This window comes from Elaeis guineensis, chromosome 7, assembly GCF_000442705.2.
Source record: "Elaeis guineensis isolate ETL-2024a chromosome 7, EG11, whole genome shotgun sequence".
Classification (NCBI taxonomy): Eukaryota; Viridiplantae; Streptophyta; class Magnoliopsida; order Arecales; family Arecaceae; genus Elaeis; species Elaeis guineensis.
The window spans coordinates 103,212,036-103,228,087 of NC_025999.2; the positions used below are offsets into that span (position 1 = coordinate 103,212,036).

Genomic DNA, 16,052 nt, shown 5'->3' on the forward strand with positions numbered 1-16,052 from the left:
AAAGCCAAAACTCTGCCTCTCTTGCTCCTCCATCTATTGTGCTAGAAACTGATTTGAGCATCGAAAAATTCTTTTCGAAATAACCTCCAGTGGAGACTTATCTTGTAGATCCTATTGCCACTTCTGAACGCTGCCAACCAATCCTTCCGTCCGATTATAGTTGATCCGATCTCTGTCCAGTTTTTAGTTCAACAGATCGTGAGCTCTTCGCTCTCATCTTCGGCCCTCTCGATTATACCTTCTCTTCGATGGTGAGCATCTTCTTTCGATTTTTCACGGTTTGATGTTCAAATACAACGATTCAGCTCCAGTCGACTATCCCACTAAAGATATGCCGCAACAATTATCTAATTATATGTTACTAGAAGATACGTCCATGACTACTATCTAATTTATACATCCCGCTCATCATTATTAATTAAATAAAAAAGGACAGGGGATCTTCAGTTGAGTTTCTCTTATTCTATAGCTCCAATTCTCTCACACTTCTCTCTCTTTTTCACAGTTCTTTTAATTTTGATTGGCTGGAGGATCGCAGGATTTCCATCCAAAAAAAAAAAATATTCGGCAAAAAGCCTTCCTTTCAGATCCTGCGATCGACTGAGGAGCAACGGCAATCTTATCGGTGTGTCAGCAACCATACATCCGCCGTGTTACCAGTCCACCATGCCATACGTGGACGATCGATATTGGAAGTTCCACTTACCTGCAGATGCTTGTACGAGCGATGGATGCTGCTACGTGTGAATGACCCATTGAAAAAAAAAAGGATCAGCAGCGGAGGGGAGAGAAGCATGCTTTACCTTGTTAGTGCGGACCAGTACCACTTGATGGTATCTTCCTTCCTTGTGAGGGGTCGCAGAGTGCTTATATTATTGCAGTGCAAGGTAGATTTTCAAATAAAGCAACAGAATTTTATTAAAAACAATAAATAATATTAAATTACTCTTAAATGTCCTTGTGCGCTGAAGAGGACTCCGAGACCGAGCGCGATCTGTTCGAAAATCCCAGCAAAATCCATTTAAAAACTATTTTTACTGCCGCTCATTTTACCGTTGCCCGCGCGAGTCCATTACGAACTTTCCAGTATTTGTTTTAATTTTATATGCATGTCATATTTATATTCCACCCCGCCATGAGTGTATCGAGCGGAGGTACAGCGGTACAAAATTGTATCACAAGTTCAGAAAGTATCCAATTAATTAAGAGTTAAGATATAATTAATAACAAATAATTTAGTCATATTAGTATTAAAGTATTTATTTACTTTAATATTTTTATATTAAAGCATATGAAATAAACATAATAGCATAGCAGAAACGAGTTAAGCGGCTGATAGTAAAGTGAACATATAGCGCCGTTCGACTAGAATCCCTGTCCTGGTTGTGACTACTTTTGTTTGCCAAACATGGTATCGTAAAGTTTACTATTACTATTTTGTAAATGATAAGTTTTAATACTTTGTAGAACGGTGTCAAGGCTCGGTAAAGAAAAGTGTTACCGTATCTTTCCGTAAGAAGCGTTCCAGGCGTCGGCGCGCTGCGGCGACTGCGACGTGAGAGCAATGTACGTTTGCTGGAGCCCGCGATGCTGCCCGGCCGTCGATGAGCCGGCTAACCGTCAGGGAATCTCCATGTTGGACCGTCGGATTGCCTAGAGATGTGAACCCGAAATCATAAAAGCTGAGTCACGCTAAACTGGACTTATATTATAATAATATAAAGGACGGTAGAAATTAAAGAACGGGTCCCGTTCAACTTTAACCCCGTCCGGGTTAAATCGCAGCTCGTGGCTTAACTGCAGGGAGATGGCGACGCGAAATAATGAGATGACGGAAAGAGAACGACGTTTGCTTCCCATGGCGGCGCGCAGCGCAACACGCAGTAAACCGTCCAACCGAGCGGTTTTGACCGTTAATATTCGGTTAGAACCAGGGACGGTCGGTTGGAAGGCAAGGGCGGTGGCGCGCGGACGCAAAGTCGGGGGGCGAGGTATGGTTTGGGGCGCCTACAGGATTATGAAAGGTTACGCGGCCATCAATTTAAAGATGCCATTGATCCCATATCATACGTAAAATATGATGCAAAATTTGCACTAATACAATGATATTAATACATGATTTACAAATGTTACTCTAGAATCACGAGATGTGATGAAAGAAATTAGTGGCATTATTTTTTCAGCTAATAATAGAGGGAGAATTTAATTTGCTAGCAGCTTACTTTGTTAGTGATGAATTATGCGCATGGCCACGGATCTTGTGCACATGATCCATGGATGAATGGTCTGCTTCTCTATAAAAATATTTAAAAATAATTTTTAAATTAAAGAGTGCTGAATCTCCGATTTCAAAAAAATTTTGGTACATATAAGATGATTTTGATCATTTTTACCTAGTTCTATTTCTTGGAATGTAAGATTTGGATATTTTTTCATGGGACTGCTAGTACTTTGTTGTTTGATGTGCTACTTCTTAAGCTCCTTTCATTTTCTAAAAATATTTTACCATTTATTTATCTACTGTAATCTCTTGTTAATGTTTCCCGATGTAATAATGCATATGTTGTTAGGCATCTCCCTGCTATTATGCTGTATTGGATTCAAATGATAAATAGTATTATTCCAATTTGCACCAGATTTGTACATAAATTTTTTTGGATCAATAAACAAGTAAATCAAATACCTTAAGATTGCTTGGTTGTTAGTAATTTTTAAATAGTTGGACAATTGTGAAACCATACATTATATTTGATTATGATATTAAGAAATTTTATGCCTTATAAATCAGGTTCTGAATATTAAAATCTTCAAAAATTAGATTCAAATTTTGATTTTATCATTATAATAAAAAAAACTATTATCCATCGCTCTCTCTGTTTGTGGTGTCAGATGAGCATTTTTTTTTTAATTTTAGATAAATAATAAGAATATCTTTTCGATTTTAGCTCAATTTTATTTATTACTCTTTGATTTTAAAAATTGTCACACTAGCTATTCAAGTTTTTAAGATATTCCAAATTCATTCTGCTATGCCCACCAAAAAATAATATTAATTTATCATTTCAATGGACGAAAATAACCTTTGCTTATATAGGGAGTTATTAGCGAAGAAATGATAGAGGTGGAGGCAGCCGCTGTAGAAGGAAAGGATAGGATTATGGAGATTGGTAAAGAGGAGAAGGATGGTGTTGTAGGCCTCATATATAGGATTGAAAGAGAAAAAGGATGATGAAGGAGATGAGGGAAAGGAGGGCTTGCCAGTAACGAAGGAGTAGAGTTGGAGAAAATCATCGAGGAGGACAGCTTATGGTTGGGATTGGAGGAGGACGACGATAAGGAGAGGGGTGTGAGGAGGAAAAAGAGGAGAGGAAAAGAGATTTTACTAGCGAGATGCAGACTATTACTATAATATATAAATTTTAGTATGTGAAAGTAAATAATACTTTTACCTTTGCTCGAGTATAAATCGAAAAACCCATAAAGTAAGGGACGCCTAATGCAAAATATGTTTCTTCTTAAACTATTTATAAAAAATATTTTTGAAGGACATGAAGGTAGTAAGGTACTTCCCACGGAGAGATAGATATGAAAAATATTGTATGGATAAATTTGTCAAATTTAAGAAAAATATTGAGTCGAGTAAACCAAGATAATATCGCATAGCATTTTTAACATGAGTAGATCGGAAATCTAGCTTCTATTTTGATAAATCATTTGTGCCCTTGCATATTTTTAAGCATTGGCATGAATTCATATAGATAAACTTGAATTCGACTTTGACAGAAATACCACGTACGAGAAGGGTAAGCATGTTGAGCATATCAACTGCACAAATTATTTATTGTATTATTTTGAGTTCCAACTCTGCTTGCATTACAACAATTTCTAATTCATGGAGCATCTAATATAATCTTATTTATAAAAGATAAAATTTAATGAATAGAGTTGGAAAGAAACATCGCATAGATCATAAAAAGGAATGCAGTGCAAATGGAAGGATATCTCTTTATTTAATGGTTATTGCAAAGATCATGATCGATATTACATATTATTGCTGTGAAGCTTCAGAGGAAAGAAAGCGAGATCGGTAAAGAATCAAGCTGGAGTTCTATAATAGGTCAAGTTGGCAAAGTTTGCTGGTGATCCTGCAAAAAAAGTTCTAAAATCAGTAAGAGACCCTTCAATGCTTAAGTCAATCAGAGTCTGAAAATAGATAGTAAAAAAAAAGGAGAAGAAAGAGTGAAGAGAGAGTAAGATGAAGTGGAGAGAACTCGAATTATCTTCAGTGAAAGAACTGGAGAGAGTTCAGCAAAGTTTTGACTTTATGAGTTATGATTTATCATCTGAAAAGATCCCTGCCCCTCTTTTTATAGAGGAGTTTGCTAGACTGTTAGGCCATTGAGAGAATTTGTTAGACCGTTAATAACCATCTGATTTGAAGGATCTTATTTTTTAGATGGTTATGGATAATCCATCTTATTTATTATAATAGAATAGCCAGCTGTAGGGGGATCGTGAATTATTTCACATGAAGAACAGCTGTAACATAGCTGGCAAATAATCGATTTGAAATCTTATTGACTAAGAGGGCGGTCGGTCAAATCCGACGTACTTTTGATATGATCTGAGCAGCGGACCGACTGTCATAATATCAGATTAGCAACAATCCGATTTGGTTTAAAGAGTGTTGGTGAGTCCTCAAGTTAACCAATATGATGTGATAAGTAATCCACAGATTGATAAGATGCTGATCTCTTCTAATGCTGGCATATGATCAAAGATCGGTTAGATGTACCAATACATTATCCTCCACTTTTCAACTTCGAAGTGATATTTTTCATATCAAGTGTGGAAGGTAGACCAAGAGATGTTCTCTTACCTCTATCGCTGACAATAAATATGTCGTATAGCAGTTGCAGTAGTATTAATTTTTTCTAATATGAAATGATATGCCGCTTTTCGAAAATGATTCATCAAAACCCTTGACAATTATGAGGGCTTGAAAATTTAGAAGATCATCATTATCTGAGAGGCAACACTCCGAATACTCAAACGCTTACTCACCACTTGTCAATATGCCATTGGCTGTTGTAGCTATCATATGGATAAGACCTACATGGCTTAATCGGGAGAGAGGTGCGCCAAATAGTCTTTTTTTTAGAATCACTGGATTAGCACTAGATGTTATCGATCTAACGGTAATAGAAATTAATCTGAGCCGTAGACCACTTCTATAAATAAGCTAAAACTTTGTCTCGATAGTTACTTCACTAATTGCTATATGGAAGTGCTGCTGAGATTTTTCCAAAGAGTTCTTCAGCCATTACTATCATCGGTATTGTCAGAATTAGAGAAGAGAACCCTCTTAGGGTCACAGGAATCGGAGAAGGAAGCCTTCAATACTAGCAAAATAAGAGAAAAAAGTCCTCATCCTCATTTCTTAGGTAGGTTTTCAGTTCTTCTCTCTTTCTCTATATTTTTAGGATTTTAGGTTTTCTATCTATATTCCCATTCCTTTCTATAGATTTTTTTTTTCTTTTCACTTATTTTCTTTCCTTTAGCCCATTTTCTTCTTCTTTTCCATATTTTCTTCATAAAAATGTCTTCTGGCAGTAGCAAGATGAGGAAAAAAATAAGTCGGGATGATCGCGTACTTTAGTCAATCTAGTCCCAAATCGAGCTTGAGATGACAAGTTCACCTCGAGCAACCATTGAGGTTAGTATCTCAGATCGGGATGATCCAGAATCTTCAATTCTGAAGTTTTTAGATTATTTCGATCCTGATACCGAGCAATCTGTTTTAACAGAATCTGATTTTCAAGAACTTAGAAAAAAATGCCAAATCTCTGAAGATTTTCAATTGATAGTTCTAACTCAGTTTTTGACTAATATTGCGGTCCAGGGGTCGGATGGCTCGGATGGATGGGTTAACTCCACTTTAGTATATGTGAGGTATTGTTCGTTTTGGCTCATGACTATCTTTGAACTTCAGTAAGCCTTAGGCTTTGGAGCCTCACTGTTGCGATCAAAAAATCTGATGGCTCAAATAGTTGGGTTAACTCTATTCCTGTGTATGTGAGGTATTGTCTACTTTGACTCATCTTTGGGCTTGAGTAGGCTTTAGTCATTTAAAGCCTCATAATTTTATCTTTTAAAAGGCATCTTACGAGGATGAGAAGATTTCAATCCATATAAGCCATACTCCGTTTTAACTCACAACCGATGTGATCTAAAGATGCCCTCTTTACACCACAACACATACTATGAATAGTTGATGGTACATTCCATTTCCATCTGATTTGGTAATATACCATATATAATGGATCGCATATACTATATATAGCTGATTGTATGTACTATGCATGGCTGCTAGTTATACATATGTAGAGGCCTTTATTCTTGCAAGAACACAGCAAGTTTCTCTCCTTAAAAATTTTTCTTTTGCTATCACCTCTTTGTATTCTCTTTTTGATATTATCAAAGATTAATTCACTAAAATTATCATGGTGTCATAGCAACTAGCATGTGGCTGTCTTAGATCCAAATTTCTTTTGTTTGAGCATTGCTTTATACTTCTGTCATCTGATTGCTAGTCTGATTTGTATTTTGCTTTAGTCATCATCTCATTAACCATTAGAATTTTTGGGTAAAACATTAGCTATTAGTTTCATTCAACTCCCAGGTGTGATCTATGTTTTATTTCTCAAGATCTTTTTGCTAGCTTTGGTGGGATAAAATTGGAGACCATATCTATTAAGTTCAATGAAAAAAATTACTCACTTTGGGAATTTTTATTGATTTTTGTTGAAGGCAAGGATCTTTTTGGAATCCTTGGTAGAACTATTTGAGAAAGTGATGACCAAAAAAAAGCTTGGAAGACAAAAAATGCTAGAGTTTTAGAACCAAGGGTTTTGAATTTAGTTGAGAAAGGTATTGTCTCTAGCTCGACACCATTTAAAATAATTTATGTAATCTGGGGAAGAAAATTTACCCTTAAACAAATCAAACTAGGTAATGTGAAATAGAATTTGAAATTACAAAATTCAATCAAGATGATATGGATATTTAGTCTTTTTATTCTGAACTCTTGGGATTATGGACCGAACAAGACATGATATCTAATAGCCTTGTAATAAATCTTGCCTTTGAAGAACTCAAGAAGAAAGAGATCCAAATGTGTTGTAATTTCTTGTGAAACTTCGTCGGCCAACATAATAAATCAATGTGTCTGATCTCAAATCTATTTTGACCGAACTTTTTTGGAAAAAAACCTGGCAGTGCACCTAAGAAATGTTAGATGCAATGACCAATATTGTAAGTATTGTATTTCTTACCACTCATCGCATGTCTCAACCAAAATAAATGAATGGAGATTTTTGAAGAAAGAAATCTGCTGAGTTCTTGCTCATTCATAAGGGTAAGTATCCCTATATATACACATCTCGACAGCTATAAATGACACGTGCAATCCTCTATATGTAGCTTATACAATCAGCTATAATGGTATATGCAATCCATTATTCATGGTATATAAAATCAGCTATAAATGGAATGCATTATCAACTATTCATAGCATATAGTATTGGTTATAATCTTTGCAATCATCACCAAATCTATAGATATCCATGCATTTACATGTTTGGCTTTGTTGACTACTTATGGAATTTGGTGTATCATGTTAATAATCAACACTTCTTCATGATGATAATATGAGTGTCATTCGAATTGCTACCAATCTTATGCATTATGGACGTGCAAAAAAAATGCATAGAGATGGACTGTCATTACATGTGGAAACTTGTACAAGATAAAACTCTCATCTCTCTCATATGTCCTATTATGATTAAATTGTAGATCTCTCCACCAAATCTGTACACAAGCACATTTGCTTATTTAGTAGGCAAATTAATCCTAGTATCAATTTGAAAGAGGATGCAAATGGAAGGATATCTATTATTTGACAATCATTGCAAAGATCATGGCCAATAATACATACCATGAATAGTTGATGATATATTCCATGTATTGCTTATTGTATATACCATATGTTGGTGTTATGGACAAGGGGTCTGATCTCCTCACGGTTTTGCTTTTTAAAAAGAGCCCCACGTGAGGTATTGTTCACTTTGGCTCATGATCATCTTTGGGCTTCAGTGAACTTTAAGCTTCAATGAACCTTGATCATTTAGAGCCTCACGGTTTTGTCCTTTAAAAAGCACCTCACGTGGGAGAGAAGATTTTAATTTATATAAGCCATACTCTAATCGATGTGAGACTAAAGAAATCCTCTCTATATTACAACACCATATATAACAAATTTTATACACATTATGTATGGCTGATTGCATATGCCTTGTATAATCGATTGTATATATCATATATAGAGAATTACTTCTACTATATATAGCTGCAAAGATATGTATATATAGGGTGCATACCCCGTGAATGAGCAAAAAAACTCACCAAATTTCTGTTTCTAAAAATTTTTCTTTAATTATATCTCTCTATTCACTTTATATTATCAAAGTTTGTTAAAGTCATCACAATGAATGCATCCCAGTAAGATAGAAAGGAACACGAATGATATGTAAGAAAAATATCTTACATAGAAAGTTCCTCGAATTCATGTCACCTTGGTGGAACAATCGATGGTCCAACCAAACCTTCGTGTTGCACCAAATTTCTTTCGAGTCATACCACGTCTGTCCTGTCTTGCAGCGGCATTAGGCAGCCATCAACTCTCAGAAGTAAATTACAAAACTATCGATCTGTCGTCGAGGGGAAAATAAAAAAAAGAACGGAAAGGAACCGAGAAACAAACGTGAATGCATGATGGTAAATTAGGTTGTCGCGCATCAAGTTGAAGGTTTGCCAACTCGCCTCGATTAGATCGGGAAGGTGGACGACCCCGCTACTAAACCCTTCCTATTACTGGCAAAATAAAAAAAATCTTTATATACCACCTATGGTGTGTAGAAGAAATACAACATCTTATTTGATTGGCCACGTAGCCAATACTTTCTAACGTTCATTTAATTTTTATAATTTTTTTTTATTTAAAATTTTAAATAATAAAAATATCTCATCTTTTTTATAAAAATTATGTCATTTTATGATCATATTATGATATTTTACGATTAAATTATGACTTCTCATTCATAATTTGTTCACAGAGAATAAAAAAATATTTTTTTATTTAAAAATTTTATAAATTTTTAATAATAAAAATATTTTTTTTATATATTTTTTAAAAAATTTATAAATTTATACCTGTAAGAAGTTATAATTTAATCGCAAGATGTTCTAATTTAATTTCATGAAGCCATAATTTTTTTAGAACATAAAAAATATTTTAATCATTCAAAATTTTAAATAAAAAAATAAAATTATAAATATTAAATATATTATTAAATATATATTAGAAAGTGATGAATATATGTCCTAAAATGATTGGATGGTAAGTTCTATGCCATTTTAATTACACCGGTGCACATCAAGTTTTTTCAAAAAAAAAAAAAAAAAAAAAAAACCCTACTCTAAGGTAGTGGATGCGCGTAAATTGGGCCTGGGCCCACCCGGTCAGCCATCGCTGATTCGCTGTCCTCAAAAAAGGAGCGGGGCCGAGCCTTTTCTTTCCACTCGGCCCCACCATCAACCAAGTATCCGCACCGTTCGGCTCCCTGGGCCATACGGGATTGGACCGTTTCTGATCCACTACCATCAGTTCGGCTTCAATCGATGATTTGGTGCCGTTAATCCGTGGATGGTCCATCCACTGAACGGTGATGGTGATGCTTAGCATCGAATGCTGATCGGGGAGGCCATCACCGTGCAGCTGCTTGGTTTTAAATTCTGAGGAATCGTTTCCCCACTCATGCGCACTCTGATGATCTCGTTTCTTACGTCCGTTTTCCCCCGGTAACGGAGCAAGGCACCGAGGCCCTCCACCGCCGACTCCTTTGATCATTTTTGGTGCATCGATGATCCGCATCGCGAACAAAATGGGGCTGAATCATTTCACTGCCACCATCACCAAACTGGTATTGGGTTTCCGTTCTGTTAGTTTAGTGTATACGGCTCCCGAAATATCGTGGAGTACAAAGAAGGGGTACACCCAACCCATGGACTAATTTTGAGCATTTTGTACTTACCAACCTTATTCTATACGTATGACTTTGTTCATTTTTTGATTTTTACATGTATTTCTGACAGTCATAAATAGGAGGAGTATTTCGCCACGCTGCCACCGTGATTTGGATGCATGCAACCAAACAAAAGAAAAGAAACCAATAGGGGAGAGAGAGAGAGGTAAAGAGAGGGGAAGGGGGAGAGTAGTGTTGTGTAAGCTTCGTACCTTTGTCAACCTAGTTTTACCGCACCTGGCTCTCTTGAGGGGCATCTTCTCGGATAGAGAGAGGAGGAGGAGGAAGGAGGAGGAGGAGAGAAGGCAAAGGTGGGTTCTCTGTTCCACCTTCTGGTCTCGGTGGTGCCAGCCCCCCTTTCTTTCATGACGTCCATGGGCTCTTGTCATATGGCCCCTCAGATTTAGCCTTGGAAACCCGTGAAATCTTCTCTTTTCCCTGTTCCCTTGTCCATTTATTCAATGATTTAAGGCCTCTTTTTTAATCCATTTGTGGAGGTTCTGCTTCCGGGTTCCATCTGGCTTTTGGAGGCATCAGGTTTGTTTCCTTTATTTTTCCCCTTCCTCCTCTTATTTTTTGTTTGTTTACTAGTTTTTTTAAAGGAACGTTTGTTTACTTTTTTTTTTTCCTTTGATCCTACGGTTTCTTAGTTTTTATGTGTCAAAATCGTGCCTTTACTCATGAAGTCATGTTGCCCTCTGGGTGATACGATCTTGAGCCTCTCTTTTTTTGATGCATCTATTCTCATTTTCCTGCCGTTAACGCATGTCTTTGGATGAACTGACCGTCAATTCCTCTGTTATCTACTTGCATGTATGGCCTCAGTGGCATTACAAGTCTCTTTTTGATGTCTACATTTGTTCAAATATCTCAATCCATCTTCTTCTTTTAGAACCACTTGTTTTTTTTGTTGTTATTCAATGTCTTTTCCGCGCATTCATGGAGTTCTTTTCTGATGTTTAAATTTATTACATCATGTTGGTTTCTTTCGTTGTCCCTTGTTAAATATAAGTCATCATCTAAACATACCTCTACATATGCGATCGTTGGTGACCGAATCTTTATATCGACTTACTCTTCTATATCATGTTTATGTGGACAGTCTCAATTCGTAATCTTTATCTGTGAGGCGATGGGCATTTTTCCTTCTTTCGTTCCTTTTAATCGATGTAATATTTCTTATGTTCTAATATTTTCTTTGCACTTTTTTTTTTTTTGAGGTACAGGAATCTTTTGTTCCCTAGGTGGGAGGAGGGAAGGAACTTCGAGAAAATGCTGAGGAAGAGGAGCAGGCCAGTGCAGAGCGAGCAAAGCAAAGGCCTCCTGATGCCTGATTCAGCCTCGGACTCCAGCTTCTCCGCCAATGGTGCGGTGCAAAAGGCCAGGAGCGCCTCCTTCTTCAGTGTCCCTGGCCTCTTTGTGGGGTTGAGCACCAAGGTCTTGCCAGATTCTGAGTCAGCCAAGAGCCCGACCTCTCCCTTGGACTCCAAGGTCTTTTCCAATCGGGGCAGCTCCTTTGTTAGGTCCCCAAGATCACCAGGTCCTGAGGGGCAGCCAAGGAGCTGGCACTGCAGCAAGGTGGGCCTTGGTCTGGTGGATTCTCTAAACGACGAGTCCAAGGCTGGTGGGAAGGTGCTGGGGTTCTCTGAGAGCAGCAGCATATTACTTGGGTCACGGATGAGGATTAATATCCCGACCCCCAAAACCCTCCTGGATGGTGGCATCAGAGACGAGCTTCTAGGAGCAGTTACTCCCAAATCTCTCCCTGAGAACGTCGGGACTTGCACAAAACCTGGCATTGGATTGCCTTCCTCTCGATTTTGCTGCTCGAAACTGGCCATAGGATCCAAAGGAGCTGAATTAGAGCCCGGGGAATTTGGAAAAATTCGATGTTGGTCAATCGATATCGGTAGCTCATCACTTCGGCCGACTCTTTTTATGTACCATAATCGCAGGTCCGGTTCTGAAATTTTCCCATCCGATTCGAAGAACTCTAAATTGGATTCTCCTGCATTAGTTCGAAAAGCCACCAATTTTGACAACTTTTCGGGGTCTCTCCCGATGTCCTTTGGCTCATCTCGTGGATTCATGGCTTCTCTGTCGGCGAGTGAGATCGAGCTGTCGGAGGACTATACCTGCATTATTTCACATGGTCCTAACCCTAAGACAACTCATATTTTTGGGGATTGCATTCTTGAAAGCCACAGAATTCCGTCACCAGATTCTATGAATAAGCTTGGAAAAGAAGGGGGAGGCTCTTCCTGGCTGGTTGAGTGCCCTGAGGATTCACCACCCTGCGCCTCCAATGATTTTTTGAGCAACTGTTTCTCCTGCAAGAAGAAATTAGAGGGGAAAGACATCTTCATGTACAGGTTAGCTTCAGATTTCATTAATATGTTACTATACTTTTTTAAGCATTGAGTAGTTTCTTCTTTCGCATGATCATGAGACTAACTGCCTCTTTCAGGAGGATTAGCTGCTATCAGTTTCTAAATTCTTCTATGTATTTCAGAGGTGAGAAAGCATTCTGTAGCTGTGATTGTCGTAATAAGGAAATTTTGATCGAAGAGGAAATGGAGAAGCCGGCGACTGATTCTTCCGATTCTCCTTGTTCATCCTTCCATGAGGAGATATTCATGGCTGGGATGGCTGTGGCCTCATAGGCTGGAGGATTGATTGATGAGTCCCAACCCATCGATCTGTGAGTGATGAGATTCCAAGGTAAACAATTTTACTGAATGTTTTGTGTGGGGGTCTTGGTGGCCATGGGTGATCACTATGTACATTCATCTGTTTGCTGATTTTGTTTCAGCCCTCATGGTGATGCTGGTGGGTTGTGGCTGGAAATTGCCGTCTTTTTTCTTTTCCCCTTCTATTGCCAGATATCAGCATTAATGGATAAACTTTGCATTCTCTTATAATTTTGATCACTATTAAATCATGGCACCAATAATAGGCTACCAGTTTTATGATAACTACCAATTCAAAATGGAAGGGCAGTTTTTTCTGATCACTACCAGAAAACTCCCGTATAACTTCAAACTCCCTTAAGAAAAGACTTACGTTTCTTTCAAAAAATTCTGGAGAACTCATCAAAAGACTTAGATAGTGGAAGGGGTATTTGGGCTTGTGATCTAGAGGGTGTTTTCCCATCTGGGTGATTGATTACACTCCTGACCACCAGGGACACCAAGAATTTGTGATTCAATTTTTCTATCAAAAATAAAGGAATTTCTGCGCTTCAAGATGTAATTCTAATCTTTATTTGTTTACAATCACAAAGGGTGGTAGCCACTGCACGGGCTCCCCATTTTTCCCCTTCTCTTCCTTCCCTTGCAGCAGTTAATGTATAATCTTCATGAACTTTATAAGTTAATGAATATGAGCCTATCTTATATAATTTATTTGCTTATATTGTGCTTGTTATTCATTGTTAGATATTGTCTTTTCATTGAAACATTGATGGAATTATTCAAAGCATGGATTGCTTCATTTAGGTGCGGATTCCATGGTATCATAAACCATTTGTTTACTTTTTACTGAAAATATAGACTTCATGGTAGCATCGACCATTTCAGAAGAGATGGAATCCGTAGTTATTTCTGATCTCTCTCTCTCTCTCTCTCTGTGTGTGTGTCTCTGCCTTATATTAGAACCGAACTGTCTTAATAATCTCTACGTCTCCTCTACATCTCTACTATGTGCAACTAGATCTTTCCCTGTGGTTCCCCCAGTTTAACGCAACTAGCATGTCCTGTAAATGCGATTCTGCTAAATTCTTGTATTAGAGAATGACAAGATCCTTTAGCATGGTGGTTCTAAGTTGTCAGAAAACCCAAAACTTGCTGCTTGGTGATCTGAACGGATGAGCTCCATTAACTTATGCTGCTTGGAGAGACTTTTGAAACATGACGAGGAATAATCCCCTTCCCTAGAACTCTTGAATGGCACCATCTTCAATCAAACTGTATATCGGTTATTTCTGAGGTTCTTCCATCTCTTTCGGTGTCCAGGTACCCTCCTATCATCTGTTTGCGTCTTCACGTTGGTTTAAAACTGCTATCATTTAGCTTCATGTTGGGGATCCAGTTATTGGAGCTCCATTCTCTGATGCTCTGCTGATCCTACATCCTTTCTTTACTTCGTACTCTTAAATGGTGCTTTGCTCCATTTGTGGTTTTTTTATACAATTGTCATGGCTCTATGAAACTTTTTCTCTGACATTTTCCTTTTGGATGGAAGGACTTGTGCTTGAATAGTGCTGAAGTAAAGGTTTCGTAACGCTGCGTCTGATGAAAGCATTCTTAGCATGGATCAACCGAGCTTTCTTATTTACATGTGACCGAGAGACGGTCAGCGAAGTTAATGATGGATGAGATCATTTTAATTTCAGATCTGAAGAAGGATGGACTGTAATTTTGGCCATTCCTTTTATTGCACACTTCTGAATGAATATATTCCTTGCAAACAAAATACAGAACATCCATCTCATGTTTCCATTGGCGGTGATTGCAGTGAGCTTGGTCAGCCCTCTGTGTGTAGCTTTCTCCTTGCCCAACACACACACAATTGGTATTATAAAATTTTGTGTAATAAGGAAAGATGGTGATTTTTGCAACTGTGTTCTTGTTGTGCAACATCGTAAACTGCTCCTGCTATATTGGCATATCATGCATGAAGTATTTAGATATTATCCTAAAGTTGCTGTCCATCCAAGTCTCCATCCTGATGGTTGATACATTCTAAGCACCGAGTTCTGCATCCAAGCACATCTATGAGCACTCTGCTGAGAGGCACAAATTGTTGTTTCTTGATAACCAAGCAATAAAAGTTGCCATCCTGATGTCCATCATTCAAATAAACGGGCAGGAGCCAGAGTGTGCTACCCTGAAACTTGTGCTCTTAGCTCTCCTTCCAAATCCCCCCCTCCCTTCAGACACAAGCAAATTATGTTTCGATGTCCTTCACCTTCAGATACGTATGCCAAGCCTCTATTTCTCTTATTTTTCTTCTTCCTTGGTACATATCTAATACTTCTTTGGATGTACATATCTTTCTTGATAAAACTTGGGTGTCTATGCCTCATTTTCAATCAAAAAAAAAAAAAAAAACTGATAGGCCTTACGGTTTTCTACCCGCATTCTCCATCTAAGCAAACCAACCATTGGTGTTTCGAAGGATATGTTAAGGCCATCGACAGGCAACCCAAACATACTAACTGGTTAGTGATAATTACAGAATTCCAACTGATCAGCATATTCATATCTTTTAGATGCCGTGTCTTAGGCTGCTGGCAAGCATCCTGGGCTCTTCCACCTTTGGCATACGTACCTGCCAAACTAGTTTAGAAAAATGGCATGCATTACTTGAGAAGCCATCTGGGAGCCAACCGTTGACTCCCTTCAAATTAAAACCGGGAGTCCAATCCGTGAGTCTTTCGGACGGATATTGATGGCGCCGATACAACGCTTGGATCGCAACGGCACCTTAGCCAGTTTTCTCGTTAAATCGTTGTCTGACAAGATGTTTCAAGGCAACTTGTTGCACCCTCTTCGCTTCTCTCTCTCTGGACAAACTAATTTGTTGTGATGTGATACGCTTTAACGTCTATTTTAGATTGTGCAAGTCGTGAACTAGGAAAAGATTTGCGATTCTGATCGCAGAAAGTTTTCCTAATCGAGATATCTGACAGATTTTATTGGCTTTGCAGCTCAAGCGAATACTTATTTATTTATTTATTGATAAATATGAGAGGCTGAAGGTCCCCCAAGCTCAAGCCAATATCTACTGCACGAGTGGTCAGTTTCTTTTGTTTTTTTTTCCCAAAAAAAGAAAACTTGACCCTTCGAACCTATTAAAAACAGGAATGATGCTTTCAGGAAGTGACGCGAAACAACTCGGGGTGCTCTC

General features: G+C 38.0%; 1 protein-coding gene across 4 annotated transcripts; it reads left to right on the forward strand.

Annotated features, from left to right (window-relative positions):
• The first annotated feature begins 9,892 nt into the window (after window positions 1-9,892).
• On the forward strand, window positions 9,893-14,760 carry LOC105047898 (FCS-Like Zinc finger 10). Of its 4 annotated transcripts, none has more exons than XM_010927025.4 (5): window positions 9,893-10,040; window positions 10,213-10,679; window positions 11,369-12,514; window positions 12,655-12,863; window positions 14,385-14,760. In XM_010927025.4, the coding sequence occupies exons 3-4, from the start codon at window positions 11,415-11,417 to the stop codon at window positions 12,803-12,805; spliced, it is 1,251 nt and encodes a 416-aa protein (XP_010925327.1). In that variant the 5' UTR covers window positions 9,893-10,040; window positions 10,213-10,679; window positions 11,369-11,414; the 3' UTR covers window positions 12,806-12,863; window positions 14,385-14,760. The 4 variants fall into 4 exon arrangements, with proteins under 4 accessions (XP_010925327.1, XP_073116692.1, XP_029121254.1 ...); XM_073260591.1 differs by lacking the exons at window positions 9,893-10,040; window positions 10,213-10,679 and adding exons at window positions 11,121-11,266; window positions 12,955-14,155; XM_029265421.2 differs by lacking the exons at window positions 9,893-10,040; window positions 10,213-10,679 and adding an exon at window positions 11,121-11,266 and having other exon boundaries at window positions 12,655-14,155.
• Window positions 14,761-16,052: the final 1,292 nt, after the last annotated feature.

Excerpts from the sequence above, each read along its gene's own strand:
- LOC105047898 (XM_029265421.2), top strand. The coding sequence starts at position 11,229 with ATGTTTATGTGGACAGTCTCAATTCGTAATCTTTATCT. Across the intron at positions 11,267-11,368 it reads TCAATTCGTAATCTTTATCT|GAATCTTTTGTTCCCTAGGT; the intron begins GTGAGGCGATGG and ends TTTGAGGTACAG. Across the intron at positions 12,515-12,654 it reads AAAGACATCTTCATGTACAG|AGGTGAGAAAGCATTCTGTA; the intron begins GTTAGCTTCAGA and ends TATGTATTTCAG.